The sequence below is a fragment of the Chroicocephalus ridibundus genome, chromosome 1 (genome assembly GCF_963924245.1).
Source record: "Chroicocephalus ridibundus chromosome 1, bChrRid1.1, whole genome shotgun sequence".
NCBI lineage: Eukaryota > Metazoa > Chordata > Aves > Charadriiformes > Laridae > Chroicocephalus > Chroicocephalus ridibundus.
Genome location: NC_086284.1, coordinates 141519426 through 141538684, shown reverse-complemented (window position 1 = coordinate 141538684; position 19259 = coordinate 141519426). Strand labels below are relative to the sequence as shown.

Genomic DNA, 19259 nt, shown 5'->3' with positions numbered 1-19259 from the left:
CTTACCTATGACTTCCTTTTGTGTAGTCAAAATCACACACTACTTTTGAAAATGCCAGCCATTCCGTCTCTTTCTTACTGACCGACTTCTTATTTTGGTGGGAACTGCCAGTATTAAGCCTGTATCAAACCCTAGCACAAAGTTGATACAGATACTCTGAAAAACTGACAGCAAAAGCTGTGATGGGACATAAGAATGAAGGAGTTTTTCAAAGAACCATGTATACATGTAGCTCTTGTTGTAGAAAACACTGTGTGGTAACAATGCTGCACGGTATCACATTGCTGCGTAATGGCTTAAGAAATGGAACGTGAATCTGCTTTCATAAATGCACAGCCACGAGGAAACAGCTGAAGTTATGTAAACAACTTTAGCTTCACAATTCCCCAACTTTCGGATATTTCTTGGTGCATTTAACATAGATTTTGTTTATAATTTAATCAGTAGCTCACACACACACAAATCCGTGAAAACAGGTAAAGACACTGAAAAATCTAGATGCCTGCATCATTTTGGATTAGAGTTAATTTCCTTACAATCAAGTAACAGTGATGGAAATTAAATGCTAATTAGTTCTGAATCCAGCCTGAGGCATGTATTACTTAACCAAACACTGAACATATTTATGCACACATGCATAGCATTGCCCTGTATTGTTTCAGCAAACTGAGACTAATTTTATATGAAACTTAGTTCCTTTGTTATTTTCTTCCTGTTTAAAATATGCCTAGAAGTTATTTTGTTTAAATCAACGTGCATGTAGAGGACATATCTCCTCTTGTTTTCTCAAAGCCTAATACCATTATGAACACAGAAATTTATTACTGTAAGTAACTTCAATACAAGCAGTAAGTACATGCATAGGCGTATAGATTTTATGGTACAGCTATATCCTAGTTCATGTCGCATTTATGTCAATTAAAGTCTTGTTTTTTTTAAATAAATTCATTAGCTAATCTTCCAGCAGTGTTTTCTCTCACTTACCTGAATTACACCACTTCTCTTGCCCTGCGGTAGTTTTTTCCTGAAGCTTGCGGGCTGCCGGTTCACAGTTTGTTTGAGGCCACTCCTGATAGCACTGATGGTTACTTTGTGTGGTTGTAATTCTTATGACTAAGTTCCTCCTCACTGATTTTCCTACCCCAGACCTGCCCAGCTTCAATTCTTTACTCCTCAAGATCTTCTCAGCTGTCTCCCCAGGGAGTTTGCTTGAGTGTAGGTTCAACACACGAGCTGACAGATAGGCACACACTTGTAAAACGAGTCTGCCTGGCTTCCACGCACCAGCTGCTCATTTGCTGGTGACAGAGACAGGCAAAGCAGAGTCCTCGGGTGGGGACCTGGAGTGTAATTTGAAAGGCAGGCAAACACAGAGCAACAGCGATAGGCTAACGTAACAAGCAGAAATCATACACTTCAGATTACAAGTTCACGTTTCGAAAAAACGGTTTCTTGGAACAGAAAATCTGTACAAAACCCACAGACTCCAGACACTGAAAAAGCTCTCTATCAGGAACACAATCTGCAAACAAATAAAGAGAGAAAAGATTAATAATATCAAAGCAGGCTACAACAGACAGCAGCGATGCAGGCTTTTTTAACATTCTGACTTACCTGTTCGTATCCCTCCCGCTCAAGCTGTCCATGCATTCTGCCAGCATTTTCCAGCCCTGCCACCAGCCCTCCCCTGCCCCTTCCTCCTACCACTCCAGCCCAGAGCTCCCACACAGCTCTGGCAATGATCCTCACTTAAAAAAAAACCTTCTAAATCCATCCTGAGCTCCCCAGCCAGACCAGACGATATTCTTGAACTTGCCCTGTGACCTTTTCCTGCTATGATGCCTTTCGGGTCACCATTGCACCCTGCTGGTTCCCTCAGTCCTCAGCAGCTGTGTGGCGTAATCTTCATTGCACCTCAGTTCCTCAGCATTTTAGTTCTGGGGACTGTCTTCCCACCCAACCCGTGTAGGCAAGCCCTAGCTGTTGGCCTGCCCTCCCCTATCACTGAAAAAGCTTGTGTTAAGAGTTTCAGTTTCCCGACTCCTGGTTATATGAGTCTGTACAAGATTATTTGCTTACCTACTTCATACAAGTGAGAGGCAGTTGTATTACAAGAGGAAACAACATGAGGCCTACCGTTGAGAGACAAAGTTTGTTTCACACTCAACAACACACTGCAGGTGGCTTTGGGAAGATGTAGAATATGATATCATCTCTGACAACTGTTTGAGCAAAACTTACCTACTCCCATTAACACTTTGCTGCTGCATATATTATTTTGTTGTGGGAAAATTTTAGTTGCGGTACAGACAATAGCTTTAGATACTGAAACACAATAGTTAATTTATCCATCAGAGAGACTGCATATCGCTATATTTGTACAACGGTACATCCTCAACTTCTCTCTGGGATTATTCTTCCAGCTGGCATTTGCTGTCCGTGTGTGCAAAATGGGGAAAATGACGAGTGGTTTTCTTCATTGCTTAATCTTTCTACAGAGACTGGCACAAGTGGACAAAATAGTATCAGTGAAATAGCTCTGTGATGCAGACTTTCATCCTCTGAGAAACTAGGAGAGATATCTTCTAGACTGAAAATTTTCTCGAGTTAGAAAGTTCACTACAGCTGCGGAGTGTAGGCTCAGGCTCTGGTTTCAGCTTTCCTCTTATTCTGGTACTAACTTGCATTGATTCTCTGCAGTATTTTCTCCATGAAGGAGCAAGGGGTCTCTCCTATACCTCATTCCCCATTGAAGAGTGGCGAAAATGCAAAGGACAGTTCCTCATTTAAACGAGTTCTTTACTGAAATGTATTACTTTCCACAGGCACCTTCCCTGAGGCACCTGGGGGAACCTATTCGGATTCCTGTTTAAAAATATGATAATTGACAATATTCCTCTTTTTGCTCCTTCTTTCAGTTTCTACAGCCCTCAACTGTAGAAGAAGGAGTGGGAAAGGCAAAGGGTTAATATTCAAGGTACACATGTGCAAAAACAGCAACTGCTGCTGCTTTTAGTTTCCCCAGTCAATCTCTCTGCTGTGCTCCCAGTCTGACTGGTTGGAGAAGATATTTTAATGGTTCAGAGATCAGGCCTCAGACTGTATAATCTTCCTCACTGATCCAGAAGCCCCTCCCCCTGTTTAGTTAAGGAACAACAGTCATTTATTGTCACTTTTGTCCTGTGAAAAACAAACCTCTCCTGCTATAAGTCTTGTACTGTGTGCACATCCACAAAGAAAACACTGCCTGTTTAAATGCCTCTGTCCTTCTCTCTGATTTTTCCTTAAGCAAGTATGATTAGGCACACTGAAAGGCAGTAGACTGGCACTCTTACTAACAAGAACGTCCTCTTCATCTCCAAGACAGCTATAGCACATAGAGCAACCATCCAAACCACACAGCAGCGGCTCAGGAGCCTCAAGACTTGCTTCTGGGACTAAGCAGCACTTCAGCCACAAACCATTCAGTCTTTGTCCTATGTACTGAGACTGTTAACAAGGGTGCTAATTTTGCAGTTCAGCTTCTGGAAGGTAAGCATACTCCAAGTAACTGCTGCTGGACCAGAAAAAGCCAGCTTCAGATGAAAGGATCCCCTTCTTAAATGTCATTGTGGTATTGACTTTTTCTGCAGTAATTTGGAGGTCTCTGACTTACTTTCACATCTTAATGTAAGATTTAAAAATGTAGCTTATAGCTGATAGGACTGTGACTGATCTTTTGGTCAGCCTAAGCCCACAGAGGTTGAAAGGCTCAGTATCTGTTCTTTTGTTTCTGCAAGCCCGCCATTCATCCCCAAATGAGGTAAGAATCAGAACAAATAATCTAGAAGTGAAATTAAAATTCCCATCATTATCCCAAGTCTCTGTTCTGCCCCATGAGCTTTACCTCTCAAGATGGCAGGTCTTCTGACTTGAGAACAATTCATTTGCCTATTTAATATTTAGATTTGTCTTGAAAATGGTAGTTCTACTGTGATTTTCAGCTCATCCCCACAGTTTTTGTTATTTAAAATTTCACAAGAGACAAAGGCTAAGAGGGGGTAGCATTATATGAAAAGAAATAAAGAAAAAAAAAAAGAGCTTCTCCTTACAAAAATGAAATGACTGAAGGATTATGAATCAATCTTCTTCAGCCAGTTGAAGGTCCAGTAATTTGCTAGCACTTTCTCTATTCAGGGTTAGGCATATTTAATAGTAAGTCTTTTTCCTACAAGTTCCTGCCAAATTAGATCTTATCATTCCCAACTCTTTTCTTAAATCTAAAGGGAAGTTTCATTTGCACAGTTTCATGCAGTCACTGGCCTAGTCAGCCCACTGTTCTCAAACCAGATGCTCAGGAAAGATCCTGAAGGTTGATTAGATGCCGTAAGTATGGTTTTCCCCTTTGGTTTCTTCGGCAGATTTTACAGGCCCAGAAGATCCGTATAGTTAATATAATACAAGGTCATAAGAACTTCTGTAAAGCAATTCAAGTACTAAAATCCTCTCTCTCTATACTGATGTCAGAGGTAACAAAGGGTAACCTAGCTCCTGATTTTCATGTCTTGGTCAAATGTCAGAAGTTATATGCCATACATTGCAGCTGAATTCTGTTGTCTTCCACTTCTTCAAAGACATAACTTCCCTGAGCAGGAACTCTTTGAGCTCCCCAAATCAGCACTTATCTGCAGCATAACTCGGTAGCTTGGCCACAGCTTCTCCCAGAACTCCAAGACCGACAGATGAACTGTTAGACTGCAAGTGAGGTGCAGCATATATCACACACATTCAGTTCCACTCTGTCTAGTTCCCAAGTGATTTTATCCTGAGCAACCAACATCCTGAGCACAATATGTCCGCATATTCCTCTGTTACTTTCACCTTTCCTCTTTCAATTTCTCATGTTCTTTTCGTTAAATATATAAATCTTCCTTTTAAGTTCCTGGTCTTTGCCACTGCATTTTGACACTGTTCACGTTTTCCAGTGAGAATCCAATAGCTCCACTTGGCAAAACCTAGAAGCTGGTGAACAGAGCTATAGTGACCTAGACACCCAGTCTCAGTATGGAATAAATTGCAGGGCTTCGCACAGAAAGAAGCAGACGAGCCAGCTATCTCCTGGAAAGGACACCCAGAGAGACCTTAGAAGAACTAGAAAGAATGTATCAACAAGAGCTGAAAAAATGTTACATAAAAATGCAGGTAAGAACTATTCCGTTTAAAAATATAATTTTTACATCTGTAATTCACCCTCTAACACATTACTGTGTCCTAATTATAGTAGTCAAAAATCACAAATAAACCAAGAAATGTTGAAACAAAACATGCTGCTGTCTGACAGTGTCACTGGAAATGGATTCTAGCACATTTATTATGCAGAAGCGAGGCATCTGCTAAGCTATTGGAATTACATGCACAAACACATGGTATTTGCTGCACAGGTTTTCATAGAGTAATGAAGCAGTATTAAATAGCAATGCCACTAACAATCAGCCTCCTAATCACATACAGACATGTACAGCAGGAGGCAGCATCTGGGAGACAGGTTAAAGGCTCAGAATTTAGGAGTCGGGGTTACCTAAGAAATGACTGTGCCACCTCAAACCAAGGGCCCATGAGCCTAGTACTATGCCTCAGACAGCTGGCAGTGAGAGCGCCTAGGGGAATGAAAGACTATAACAACAGAAAATGGTACTTCCCTTAACGCTCTCCCCAGCCTCTAGTAGCCTCCAGTTCCAGGATTTGCTTAGCCAAATATAACGTTTTCTTTCATACGCGTCAAAGGATTTTGCACAATTGCTTTTGAATGCCTGCAAAACTTTAGCAACATAATGCTCTCTGATAAATTCTTCAGCATTCGTATAACGTGGGTGAATAAATACTTCATTTTGTTTGTTTTGAAGATAGATTGACATCTTCAAACCAGCTACTCAGTTGGCAGTGAAATGAGTGGTGGTAGCAAGAGATGAGTTTCATGAGTCATGAGAATACTCAATCCCTTAAAAACAAGACTGAGTTTGTATTTGTGTGGATGAAAAAGGAGAACAAGAGACAGCCCAAACCATTTAAAGTTTGGATGTTGATCTGGAATGGGACATGATTTGGGGTGCGAGCAATTCAGAGAAGGGACTTGATTCTCACTCTGCTAGATACCAGATAATTCCTAGTATCGGCAAACTCTTGACAAACTTTGACTCTTGTTGCTCAGTCATCAGAAAATTTCTAACCTTTCTTTGTCTAGTCCTGCAAACACCTTCTCTGGTTATTATTTTAAAGAAGACAAAGATCATAGAATCACAGAACAGTTTGTGTTGGAAGGGACCTTCAAAGACCATCTGGTTCCAACCCCCCTGCCATGGGCAGGGACACCTCCCACTCGACCAGGCTGCTCAAAGCCCCATCCAGCCTGGCCTTGAACACTTCCAGGGACGGGGCATCCACAGCTTCCCTGGGCAACCTGTTCCAGTGCCTCACCACCCTCACAGTAAAGAATTTCTTCCTTATATCTGATCTAAACCTACCCTTTGTCAGCGTAAAACAGCTGCCCCTTGTCCTGTCACTACAGGCCCTGCTCTGAAGTCTCTCCCCATCATGCAGACTGGGGGAGATGAACCCCCACCGAGAAGAAGCGGAACCCCCACCCAACTTTGAAACTTTGGGCTCAAGACGTAACTTTTGGATTACTTTCAGGACAATTCCCAAAACGACAGGCCACCTTCTGCCGGCCATGACTCGGGGCGGGTGGAGGAGGAGGGTGAGGGGAGGCCCCGCACCGGGTCCGGGGGAGGCCGGGGGACAGCCGGAGGGACGGTAAGGAGGGGGGAGGGGGTTACCTCCTGTCGTCCAGCCTCCGGGGAAGGGCAACTACGGCACCGCCGCAGGCAGGCGACCAGAGGCCGCGGGGGTGGCCAGGTCTGCTGAGGGGCCCGCTGTGCCGCGGCCCAGGACCGGCTGCGGGTGCACTGGAAAGAGGTGGGGTGGCGGGACAGGGAACCCTGCCACAGACCGGGCCCGGAGCCGCCTCCCGCCTCCCTGTCTCGGTGCGGGGGGCAAACCCGTGTGCCTTCCCCCTTCCCGTCCTTCGGCTGCCTAACTCCTCACCCAAGTCCTTGTTTTCGTGAAACACAAAATTAATCGAGTCCGTGAGCTCGGGGGCAGAGCGGGCAAGAGAGGACGGGGAGGACAGAATGGCGGGGTTTTTTTGGTGTCCCGTTCCCGCCCGCTCCTGTCCCCGTCCCGGGAGGCGGGAGAGCGCGTGCCCCTGGAATTCGGGGGCGGCGCGGTTGGCGGCGGCGGCGGCGGGGAAAGGGGAGGGTGAGGCGGGGAAGGGGGAGGGCGGACAGGCCGGAGGGCGGCAGAGGGGCTATCCACCTCGTCTGGGAGAGAGGCAGGGAGGCCGGGGGCGGCGGGGCGACGGCTGGTCACGGGTGGGCAACGGCCGCCCTCTGAGGGCCGTGCCTCACACCGCCTTCGGGCTCGGCCCGGCGGCCCCCCTGCGGCCTGTGGGTCCTGGTGGGAAGTGAGAGGGTGCCCCTTATGTGGTACGACGAACGGTGGGGGCTTTTTAAGGTCTCCGGGGTAGAAGGTTTGCCGGTACGGGGCTACCGAGTGAAATTGGTTTTGTGAAGAGACCCTTGAACACCCAGCGTCTTGACAGGGCTTGGCATTGCTCTAAGGCGCTTTAAAGCCGTTATAAACCCATGCCTTCCTTCCATGTCTGTTGGCAATAAAAAAAAATTAAAAAAAAAAAAAAAACAAACCAGAAAATGGCTACGGACCAGTTGAGTTTGAGAAATTGTATATAAAATAAGAAACTGGACAAAAAACTACGCCTGCTGCATGACGTGTATAGTCAGTACAGTGAAGCTCTTCCGTCTCCTCCGCCATAGTTTTGTCCCATTCGTTGGTGGTTTTCAGAAAATTCAGAAAAGGACATTAAAGGCAAGGCTGTGTGTCACATTTTTGGTTAATACCAAGGTTCTGAAACTTTTAATTGCATAAACTTGTCCTCTAAATCTATAATGTTGACCCAAGTGATTTTACTTCCTGAAATTTGACTAACTACAACTTAAGCAGAGGTTAGTAAATCATAAGCACTTAGCTGCTTATATGGTGACAGAACTTATTGTTTGTAGTTACCTGGCTGTAGCATGCAAGTGTGAAACACTGGATACAAATGAGGATTTTACAGCTAAATTTGAAAATTAGGAATTGCCGTACCTCAGAGTATCTGGAAGACAACTGTAATAGGATAATAGATAAAATTTTCTAATGAAGTGTTTGAAACAGTGATCTTTTGTTCTTACTGATACCAAAATTTTCATTTGGCGCAAACACAGTGTATTTGAGTGTAATTCTTCCTACTTAATTTCAAAATGGATTGAAAATAGTATGCAGCATACAGGTGACGACCAGTAACTTCAACATCAGATTCTTAATGAATTCACATGTAAATTGAATATTTATATACATACTGGGTTTTTTTTTAAATTTATTGCAATGTTACATTCTCTCAACTGTGAAAATCAGTTCATTTCAAAATAAAATAAAGTATGAAATTCCTGTTTTCCTTGTAGATGGCTGAATCAGAACCTCAGGAAGGAAACTATGATAACATGGTTAAAATGGTGGAGGACCTGAATAGGGACTTAGAAAATCTCCTGGAGGAAATGGAAAAACTAACAGGTACAGGTCTTTATTAAGAATGATACAAATTTGTCTACTAGAGTGAAGACATTGAAGATTTATTATTTGTATTTATTGTTGTAAACTTCTGTGTGATAGAAATGGAAGTGGAAACAATCACCACCAACTAATGAATGCCCTAATTGGGAGAAAGCGTGCAAATAATCTAGAAGTTTCAGATGGCTCAGAATTGAAAATTAATAGGTGATGAATGCTTAGTTCATAATGGTGGTTGAAAACAGAAATAATGCTAAAGTATTTAATTTACAATTACTAAAACATACATAAAATAAGATTTAATTCTGAAAAAACAGTGGGACACATAGTACCTCGGAGGTCAGTGCATGATGTGTTTAATTCCTCAGTTAGAACAAAGATTTCTCTGCAAATTCAAACTTAGTCCTCTGTGTATGGAGAGGATTGCATATTCCTCTCCATGTTCTGCAACAAATCTGTTAGAAACTGTGTGCAACTAACAAGAATAGATGGAAACTGTTACTTAAACTATTGTAATTAAACACAATTTATGAGTGCCATTGAGAAAACTACAGTCAATATACGGTAAAAGGGAAAGTATGAAATAAGTGCTAAAACTACTTGCTCTGCTTTATCAGATCCTTGTTATTTTAAAATCAATTTCATTATTTAGGTTGTTCTGAAAACCTTTCATTTCTATGCTGCAGCCGGCTTGATCTCACTCTTCCTCACCTAACACAAGCCTCCTAACTGTAACTGGTCTGGAGAGAGGATTCTTTGGTTCATTTATTTTAAAACAGTCTGTTGAATGTTTCTTTTTGATTACCTATTTTGTTGTCATTTTTAGGTAAAAGTGTCTCCCTTTTGTAATTTACGTCAGTGTACTTCCATTCTGAAATATTTTGAGACATAAAGAAGTAATACTGAAAAGTCTTTTATTTAATCTTAAGTATTACTGCGGGCAGTTTCCACTTATAGCAGGCCTTCTGACATAGGACCTGTACTGATAATAATTGATGTCCTTTATCTGTTTATTGAATCACCCATTGCTTTTATTTAGCCAAAATTCCTAGCTTTGTAGTATCTGTAGTGCAGGCAACCTGGATGGCTTATGACATGGTAGTCATACGTACCAACCCAGACCTGGCCACCTCCATGAGGCGTTTGGAGGATGCGTTCCTGAGTTGCAAAGAAGAGGTGGAGAAGAAATGGCAAGATGTGCTGAGTGAATCTAAAGGTGAAGAGGAAAAAAAGGAATAAACTGAATTCAGCCATGCTGGCAGGACTACATCCCTTGGAAAACCACTCCGGTCTTTTTGTTTTCCAGCTGTGGAAGCTTCACAGACACTGTGGAAAATGGATTTGCTTTCATCTTACTAAGAACTACTTATGTGTATACACCTGTGGAAGTATTTTAATGAGATTACACACATATATATATATTTATATTATTGAAGGTAAAAGATAACAATGTGTCTATTTTTATTATGCTCATGAGTAATATTTGTAGTGTGTGTGCATACAAAACTTATATTCTTTCTGTGTCTTCCTTCCTGGAAGATCATCAATATACGTGGAATTCTTTGACACCTGAACAAATGGGGGAGGGAGCAGGGGGGTGGTAGTACAGTGGACATCGCAGTGGTATTGCACCAGCAGATGCCTTTCAGGAAAAACTGAAGAATTACTTTTTTTCTAAATGAAAAACAGGTGGAATTCTAGATTTGCAGATAGACTGGGTTAGTTTGATATGGGATTACCAACTAGGTGTTCAGTTACAGAATTTGAGTATTCATGTAGCTCATCTGTAGTTGTTTCACTTTGTTTCCTTGGATTTTTAACAAATTTTTTGTACTGGTTTTCCCAGAAAGATTGTTCTTCTCAAATCCTCTGAAGGTAGCATGTCTCATTTAAGAAAACATTGTTTACCATTGTAGACTGCACTGTGTGTGGTGTAGTCTGTGGGGCTGCTGCAGAAACCAAACCAACCATGTTATAAAACATGCTTTTTCTCCATGTGTTCCTACTGTGCAATATTAAAAAAGAAAGAAAAGAAAAAAAATCTTTTCTTTTGTAGTCAAGATGTGATTAAGAGCACCATCTTGTGGTATGCGGTTGAGTATTTTATCTGAGATGAACGTCAATGCAAGTTTTGAGGAGAAGGATCTTCCCCTTTATTAAAATCAGTCTCTTTTAACTAGAAAGTAAGCACCATGTACCAAGTGAAAGCATCGCCTTTGAAGAGGGATTTGATGATTTAAATCACATCGAAATGATCTGTCAAAAGTTAGCTAAGTATTCTCTTGAGACTGGTTGATCTCGATTCAGACAGAATGTTTATCCCACTAAAGTGAGAAATATGTAAATAATGTCACTTTTTTTTTTTTTGCATTGCTTCCAAGTGTTTCTAGAGGCACAAATGGTTAAGAACATAAATTTTGAATTCCACTCTTGATTTTTCAGTGCGTAGGTCTTCATTCCAGCCAAGGTAGGGCAAAATGGCAGAGCAACATGAGGAAACCTGCACTTTGATTAAGTGCAAGTTAATCTTCTCTGGAGGATTTTTAATGGCATGTTGTGACTTTGGTACCTATGACTACATTGCCTTCATTCTTTAAGTCTATGTTAAAAACTACATTCTTTGAAGAGGCGTGGTCTTTAAAAGCTTCTTTAGGAATGTACTGAATTTTGTGATTTTGTGTGTCTTTTTAGCCGTAAAGTGCCGCCCTTTTTCTTACTCATGAAAGCTCTCACTCACGTGACCACAAACACCTAACGGCGATGAGCGGTAGGGACAGAAGTTGGGAAGAGAAAACTGACGGTTGAGGCTGGGAGCACAGCATGTGCTCTGCCTGGGGAATCTTGCTGGCTGAGTAGACTGGGCCTGCTGCCTCTTTCCCTTCAAGATTTTCTTCCTAGCTGCGTGATGGTAACCGGAGGAGAGTTCCGGATATGGACCAGCATAGGAACAGTGCATATTCCTTGAAAAACTATACAGCAAAATGTTTATACTTTTTCTTTACTACTAAAATGTACTTATTTTAGGTTGGGTTTTTTTTTTATTATTTTTTTAATTTCTTTTTTTAATTTTTTTTTTACATTGAGAATCAACTTATGGGGATTGTTGAGTTTTATTGCATGCGTCTCACCATCTACTACGTTTCAGCCCAGCTAGATGCTTTAGACTTTCAGTGGAAACCAGATAGTCCACATTGAAACTCCTTGATTTCCTGCCACGGGGGTGTGACATAAATTTTCAGTAAAAAGGCTGTGGAGCAACAGCTCCATCTAGTGCTCACATAGCTTAAAACAGTAACAGTAATCCGGATTGCTGGGTAGACATCTCTTAATCACCCATCACCAAAGATTTCTGTAATGAAAAGTGTGAGCAGCAGTTTAGCTTTGTGTTCACTCCCAGCGAACTCCACTTCCGTGATCTAAGCCTGTACAGCAGTTTTTCACAGGTGCTTCCTGTACTGTATTTAAGAAAAGCATGCTTCTGCAAAAGGGCTACAGAAGCAAGAGAAGCTGTCGCTGGTGCAGTGCCCATCTGTATGCTCAAATACAGCAGTAAGGAATTCTGTTTTCTTAGGTATTCATTCCTTAGCCTCTATTAAGTGACACTAAATAAGCAAGCCACAAATCAGTTGAAATGTTTGTTTTGGGGTTTTCTTGTTTTGTTTTATGCACACACCTGGACCAGTACTGAAATCTGTATTCACCCTGGTTCATTTTGCATGGATAGGCAGGCTCTTATTTCCACAGTTCTGTATCAGCCTTTAATCAAGAAATCTATGAAGTATAGCAGAGAGGTTATGGACTCGATCCCTACTGATTAAGGGTAATAGATGCTCTGGTGTCTAAGACCGCAATGCTTTTACTGTTCTTATCACAACAAAATTTACTGATCTTACATAACCCCATTTTCAAAAAGGGAAAAAAGGATGACCTAGGGAACTACAGACCGGTCAGTCTCACCTCTGTGCCTGGCAAGATCATGGAGCAGATCCTCCTGGAAACTCTGCTAAGGCACATGGAAAATAAGGAGGTGATTGACTGACAACCAACATGGCTTCACCAAAGGCAAATCGTGCCTGACAAATCTGGTGACCTTCTATGATGTTGCTACAGCATTGGTGGATAAGGGGAGAGCAACCGACGTCATCTACCTGGACTTAAGCAAAGCATTTGACACTGTCCCGCACGACATCCTGGTCTATAAGTTGGAAAAGCATGGATTTGATGGACGGACCACTCGATGGATAAGGAACTGGCTAGATGGCTGCACTGAAAGGGTTGCAGTCAGTGGCTCAATGTCCACATGGAAATCAGTGACAAGTGGCATTCCTCAGGGATCAGTACTGGGACCAGTGCTGTTTAACACCTTTGTCAGTGACATGGACAGTGAGATTGAGTGCACCGTCAGCAAGTTTGCTGACGTCACCAAGCTGTGTGGTGCAGTCGACACGCTGGAGGGAAGGGATGCCATCCAGAGGGACCTGGACAGGCTTGAGAGGTGGGCCCGTGCGAACCTCGTGAAGTTTGACCAGGCCAGGTGCAAGGTCCTACACCTGGGTCATGGCAATCCCAGGCACAAATACAGGCTGGGCAGAGAATGGACTGAGAACAGCCCTGAGGAGAAGGACTTGGGGGTGCTGGTGGATGAGAAGCTCAACGTGAGCAGGCAATGCGGACTTGCAGCCCAGAAAGCCAACTGCATCGTGGGCTGCATCAAAAGAAGCGTGGCCAGCAGGTCAAGGGAGGTGGTTCTGCCTCTCTACTGTGCTCTGGTGAGACCCCACCTGGAGTACTGCGTCCAGCTCTGGAATCCTCAGCACAAGAAGGACACAGACCTGTTGGAACAGGTCCAGAAAAGGGCCATGAAGATCATCAGAGGGCTGGAGCACCTCTGCTATGAGGACAGGCTGAGAGAGTTGGGGTTGTTCAGCCTGGGGAAGAGAAGGCTCCAAGGAGACCTTATAGCAGCCTTCCAGTGCCTAAAGGGGGCCTACAGGAAGGATGGGGAGGGACTCTTTTATCAGGGAGTGTAATGAGAGGACATGGGCTAAGGGTTTCAAACTGAAAGAGGGTAGATTTAGATTGGATATCAGGAAGAAATTCTTTACAGTAAGGGTAGTGATGCACTGGAACAGGTTGCCCAGGGAAGTTGTGGATGCCTCATCCCTGGAAGTGTTCAAGGCCAGGCTGGATGGGGCTTTGAGCAGCCTGGTCTAGTGGGAGGTGTCCCTGCCCAAGGCAGGGGCGTTGGAACCAGATGATCTTAAATGTCCCTTCCAACCCGAAACACTCTGTGATGCTGTGATGTACTTAACCTGTCCACAAGGCAAGAGTTGGATGATTAAGAGCGAACTATCCAAAAGCCACCAAACTGAGCCATACGTTGTCCAGCCCAAACAGCGTGCAATGGTGTAGCTCAAAGCACATGCCTCGTCTGAATGTAAACATCTACCTTTCCTATAAAACAGAGGTATGCAAAGTGTCCTGCAGCCCCTTTTTATCTAGCACCTCGGGTGCTACTGCACTTATCAGAGCTGCCTGGATTGTTAACACTGCTTTAGAGTTTCCATTAACAGTTTCTCACCAGGAAGCTTAGCTAAAAGGCCGATAGGCAGTCTCCCAGGAAGTTCTGAGGGTTGAAATTGTGCCCATCTCTCCAGTGTAGTGTAAAACAACTGAGAAGGGGCTGTGGACATTTCACATGTCCACTTATGCATCTCAATCCTTGTCAGAACGTGGCCTAGAGCTTTGTTTAGAATATTTATTTCATTTAGTACTAGTTCTTTCCAGTTCTTGATTATTAAAACCCCAATTCAGGTCACCTCAGGAAGGCTCAAGAAGACACTCCGTACTCACTAGCTGGTTTACTTGTTGGCATAAGTTGTTTCAAATTTCAGTCCAGATCCCTGCAGCAATTGTTTCCGAGATGTGTATGGAGAGATTATTAAATCTGTAACAGCCCTATTTACACGTTAGTACTAAAAATAACGTTCTTTTTGCTGGCATTCTTACCAGAGAAGCAAAGAGCTTATCATAAACAAAGGGAGTGAACAACGTTCCTTCTGAGTCATTTCTTCCAGGGCAAGGACCGTATCACCTAGGCACTATCAGCATGAAAGCGGCAGTGCCTTTTCTGTGTACATTCTATTAATACTCATTTCTTTTTTGTAGCAGCACTGCCTCCTTCTTGCTTCTGCACCACCGCGAAACACATTTACATTTTTCAACGAAAACATATTAGGGTATTCTCTCATTTTTCTTTTTCTGATAATCTATTGTCTACCTTGCTTGCCTGGTTTTCTCTAGGTGCTCTGGGCTTGGATCACTGGAATACGAACGTAGGTGGTAAGATTACAAGGTTTTGAGATGACATGTATTTTAAAGGAAGGCTGTTAAAAACTGGTAACAGTTGTCATGGAGAAAACTGCGAGTACTATGTAATGCAAGTGAAAATAATTGGCTAGATCAACACACTGAACAATAACCACACAACGCAGATCTTCTAAGCCTCTGGAAACAAAACAAGACTGTTACAGGTACACTGTACAAAGCATATTTTGTAACTTACCACCTAACTGATGTCACTTAATATGTTAAAACAGCAGAAGTTTGACTTTAACTTGAGGTGCAGCTAATGTTGAGTTGTAGGCTGACACTAACACGAGTTGCTTATCTGAGCTATGACTGTATGGATCTTCACATACTTAACCCACACTCCGAATTTTGTGAGAACAGATCTCCTTCCATACTACAGACGCATACTTTATTGTCAATCATCCTCAGAAACGCGCTGCAAAAGCAGGTCCTGGCTAATTCTAAGGACCTATATGGTCTTACAAAAGTTACAATTTACAAGCCAAAACTCCAGACTAATAGCTAAGCATGGAAGAATGATGCATTTTGACAAGTCAAGGAAATACGATGAAGCTCTGAACTCAGTGACAACTTTCTGTAGGTCTTTCCTATCACGTTTTAAAACCTTCAGATATTAGTATTGCCAGCTGATAAGATGAATAATTACTTCTAAGTTGTCAGGATCAATTTTCTGCACAGTGCATTGTTGTCTACCTCTAAGACTCAAAAATCAAATCACAGTGACATTGCTCCACCATTGTCAACAGCACAAAATGAAGAGTTCAAACTGCTACTTGTTTGACACAGCGTTCAAAACTTTCTCATCTCCTTTACACTTGACCGAGGGGTCCCACTGCTGCGTGGCTTGTGCAGCTGTTTTTCCCCCCAAAGTATGTCTGAAAATCTCGGAGCAGATACCTTCATTCCACAGCGTCACAGTAATGCTGAAGGCTAGCTGGTTCTTCAGAAAGCCAAACCAGCAGAAAGGGTAATGTCTAAGGCCATGGCTTTGAACTCAGGTTCTACAAATAAAACTCTCTAAAAAGCCACAACAAATAACTGTCAAACTTGCGTAGTTTCCATCTTCGTTGTAAATTTCCATGGATCTACAAATTGAAGAGTTTGAAAACCGCTGTTCCAGATCCATTAGGGTCAGTACACTTGTTATCCAGATCCCATGCACATTCATTCTAGTATTCCAAGGGGGAGTCTCAAGCATACGCCCTGGCATGAATTAAGTATGCACATAGCTTGCCATAAGGGCTGCGAAATCAAGTTCTATGTAGCAGAGACTTTATTTCCAAAGATTTTCCAACTGCAGCAGAAAGTCTGTTTCACTTCCAAGGCATTTGTTGCACCTGTGTACAGTCCTCCCACATAAGTGGGTGGAAAGGGCCGCACATGGATATGCTGTTGTTCAATGCAAAAGTTTCCAGAGAAATACGTATCTTGTATCAGTATCTTGTTATTGCAAGACTATTATGTTTAACTGAAACAGCGCACAGACAAAGGCCTACAGAACATTCTTCTTCCCTTCTTTACACTCCTCAAAAGATCACAAGCCACAGGGAATACTTTTGCAGCTAAGTAACAGCAGACAACAGCCTTCACAAGCAAAAAGCCTGGTTACAGTCAGGCAGGCAGAGTATTATGAAAACACTGTAAAATGATTACACTATAAAAATGTAATCCACTCCAAGTGTAAGCCATTATAAGTGCCCATGAAAGGGAAGAATGCTGCAATGAGAGAATGAACGTAGCACAAAAACAATGGCTCCAAGTAGGTATAGAAGCACATTAACTACTCTGCAAATTCAAAATCCTTGTAGCCAAAAGCCTTTAAAAAAAAAAAAAATCAAACAGAACAAAACACCACAACACAAACTAAGCACTTATCTGAAGTTCTGCTTGAGGCAAATAACCCATAGCCTTATTCACAGGCACGCAAGCACCGCAGTTGCCAAGAGAACTGACCCTCCTTATTGGCTGAAGAAATAGAAAACTGGTGCTCAAAGTTCAGCTAACAAGACAAGTAGTGGCCTAGTAAGGGAACAACTTATGCCCTGCCTGAGACATCTAAAAATGTAATTATGGTAAGTGTTTTAGAATCGAACGCTTGAGTTGAGCTTATATTTTCTTAAGGGGGAATTCAGGGATGAAGGGGGTTATGCTCATCAGAAGCTTCTGGTTTATGCTGAGGTCCTTCCTATCACTAAGGTAGGACTGAAGTAACAGAAAAAACTAGACACCAGGACACTACTTGCATCTCTCCCTCTATTTCTCCTTCCATAAAATAAAGATAACTAGTCAGGTGCTTTTGTTAAACTGATTCAAATCTGACCTACATTTTTGAAAGTATTAAAAAAATTCTCTTTGGCTTGTCAAATCTCACTCTAAGAAACACTTGCTTTTGAACAATTGAAGGCAGTTCTACTAGTTTTTATGACAAGTTCTGCAGTACTGTTTCAATGTTTATGAATATCTTACATCTGTTTATATTACAGTGAAACTGACAACCTTGCCCCAATCTGCCCAAAATAGATTTAGTTCTGAACAAATCTAAAGTCTGCTGAGGATTATCCTGCTTAAGAATTTGTAAAAGGTGCATTACTCATTTTCTTCACCTTATTGAATTTTGTTCTACGTCAAAACAGCCATATTCTTCATTTTCCAAGGAAAGCCGTTAGAATACCACTGTGTCCCTCTCAACATCTTTCACAGTCTAAAGCTTACCATATTCAGTACAAAAACTCAGTCTCTAAGCAATCCTTGTATCAACGTACTTTCAGAACTGCTGGGTAAGTGATCCAGTGCTGCAACAGCAGGTTACGCTACGTGAGTTTGCGGGGAATGCAGCAGCGATGTGTACTCCAGGGAGTCAGAAGCATTCTCCTTCCTGAACTAAGCCCGTAGCTTTCACTTCACATCTCATTAATAGTTCCTAATTCATTGCAAAAGCAAGCAGGAAATCCCCAATGCAGTCAGCTGCGGGCACTGCAACTCATGCATCACTAAACCTTCCCCTACCCCAGCAAGGCAAAGGCAGAGTGCAAGGGCCATTCCTCACCTTCCCAGAAGATGGACGGAAAGTGCTTTGGAGCCCAATTATCCCCTACGCTCCCCCTGCTTCTCATTTCCTGAGGAGTAACATGAGAAAGCCTGTCTCCAGAGAACCTCATACGGTGTTTTTTAATTATTAATAGTGTGCAAGAACAGAGAAACTAGAGACAAGGACAGTCCTACGTGTGTACAGTTACAGTGTTGCTCTGGACCAAAGGGGTTTACATGAAGCGTTACTCAGTAACGGCTGGATAACGACTGCATACCTAAGAACAGAAAGAGGTGTTTTAAGCAAACAAATCTACTATCTAAGGTTTGGATAACAGCAACCGCAAGACAGGAACGTGAGGAGTGCTGGACTAGAGAATGAAGGACACAAGATAGCTCAAGAAACGCACCCATATTCAACAGCTGGAAGCAGACTGATAACACTTGCAAGATATCCAAGTTTTAGAGAGAAACATTAGAAATACACACACATTAGTAAAACAGATAAGTACTTTGCTCATTAACACAAGATGGCACAGGTACAAAGATTTTACTGGTTTCGAGTAAGGAAAAGTGGAGAGGCAAGTAAAATATACTGCCACTATTTGGAGCAGGAGCTTGAATAAGCTTTGGAGAGCAAGTCTTATGAGGAGCAGCTGAGGGAGCTGGAATTGTTTAGTCTGGAGAAAAGGAGGCTGAGGGGAGACCTTATCACTCTCTACAACTACCTGAAAGGAGGCTGTAGAGAGGTGAGGGTCAGTCTCTTCTCCCAAGTAACAGGCGATAGCACAAGAAGAAATGGCCTCAAGTTGCACCAGGGGAGGTTTAGATGGGATATTAGGAAAAAATTTTACACTGAAAGGTTTATCAAGCATTGGAACAGGCTGCCCAGGGAAGCAGTTGAGGCACCATCCCTGGAGGTATTTAAAAGATGGGTAGACACAGTGCTTAGAGATATGGCTCAGTGACGGTTTTTGTCAGAGTTAAGTTGATGGTTGGACTAGATGATCTGAAAGGTCCCTTCCAACCTAGGCCACCCTGTGATTCTGTAAAGTGGCAGTTACTAAGCCCATTTTGTCTTTTTAAGCAGAGGAGTCTCAAAGCTTGGATTTTACTGTTCACAGAACACAAAAACCTAGCAAACAGATGGGGAAGTAACATCCCAGTAACCCACTCCAAATCCCTCAGACTCCTGACAC

At 42.6% G+C, this 19259-nt stretch overlaps 2 protein-coding genes across 4 annotated transcripts in view; one reads left to right on the top strand and one right to left on the bottom strand.

The window, feature by feature from the left end:
• STYK1 (serine/threonine/tyrosine kinase 1) overlaps positions 1-7076 on the bottom strand; it is a 28951-nt gene extending 21875 nt beyond the window's left edge. The window contains exons 1-2 of one of the 2 annotated variants that reach the window (XM_063356293.1): positions 6813-7076; positions 985-1522 (exon numbers count right to left, since the gene is read on the bottom strand). The gene's annotated coding sequence lies outside the window, so the exon portion shown is untranslated. Of the gene's footprint in view, positions 1-984; positions 1523-1614; positions 1729-6812 lie in introns of those variants that run through there. The other variant, XM_063356285.1, reaches the window with a different exon arrangement.
• Positions 5847-10502, top strand: SYCE3 (synaptonemal complex central element protein 3). Of its 2 annotated transcripts, none has more exons than XM_063356304.1 (3): positions 5847-6951; positions 8556-8664; positions 9731-10502. In XM_063356304.1, the coding sequence occupies exons 2-3, from the start codon at positions 8556-8558 to the stop codon at positions 9898-9900; spliced, it is 279 nt and encodes a 92-aa protein (XP_063212374.1). In that variant the 5' UTR covers positions 5847-6951; the 3' UTR covers positions 9901-10502. The 2 variants fall into 2 exon arrangements, with proteins under 2 accessions (XP_063212374.1, XP_063212381.1); XM_063356311.1 differs by having other exon boundaries at positions 6759-6789.
• Positions 10503-19259: the final 8757 nt, after the last annotated feature.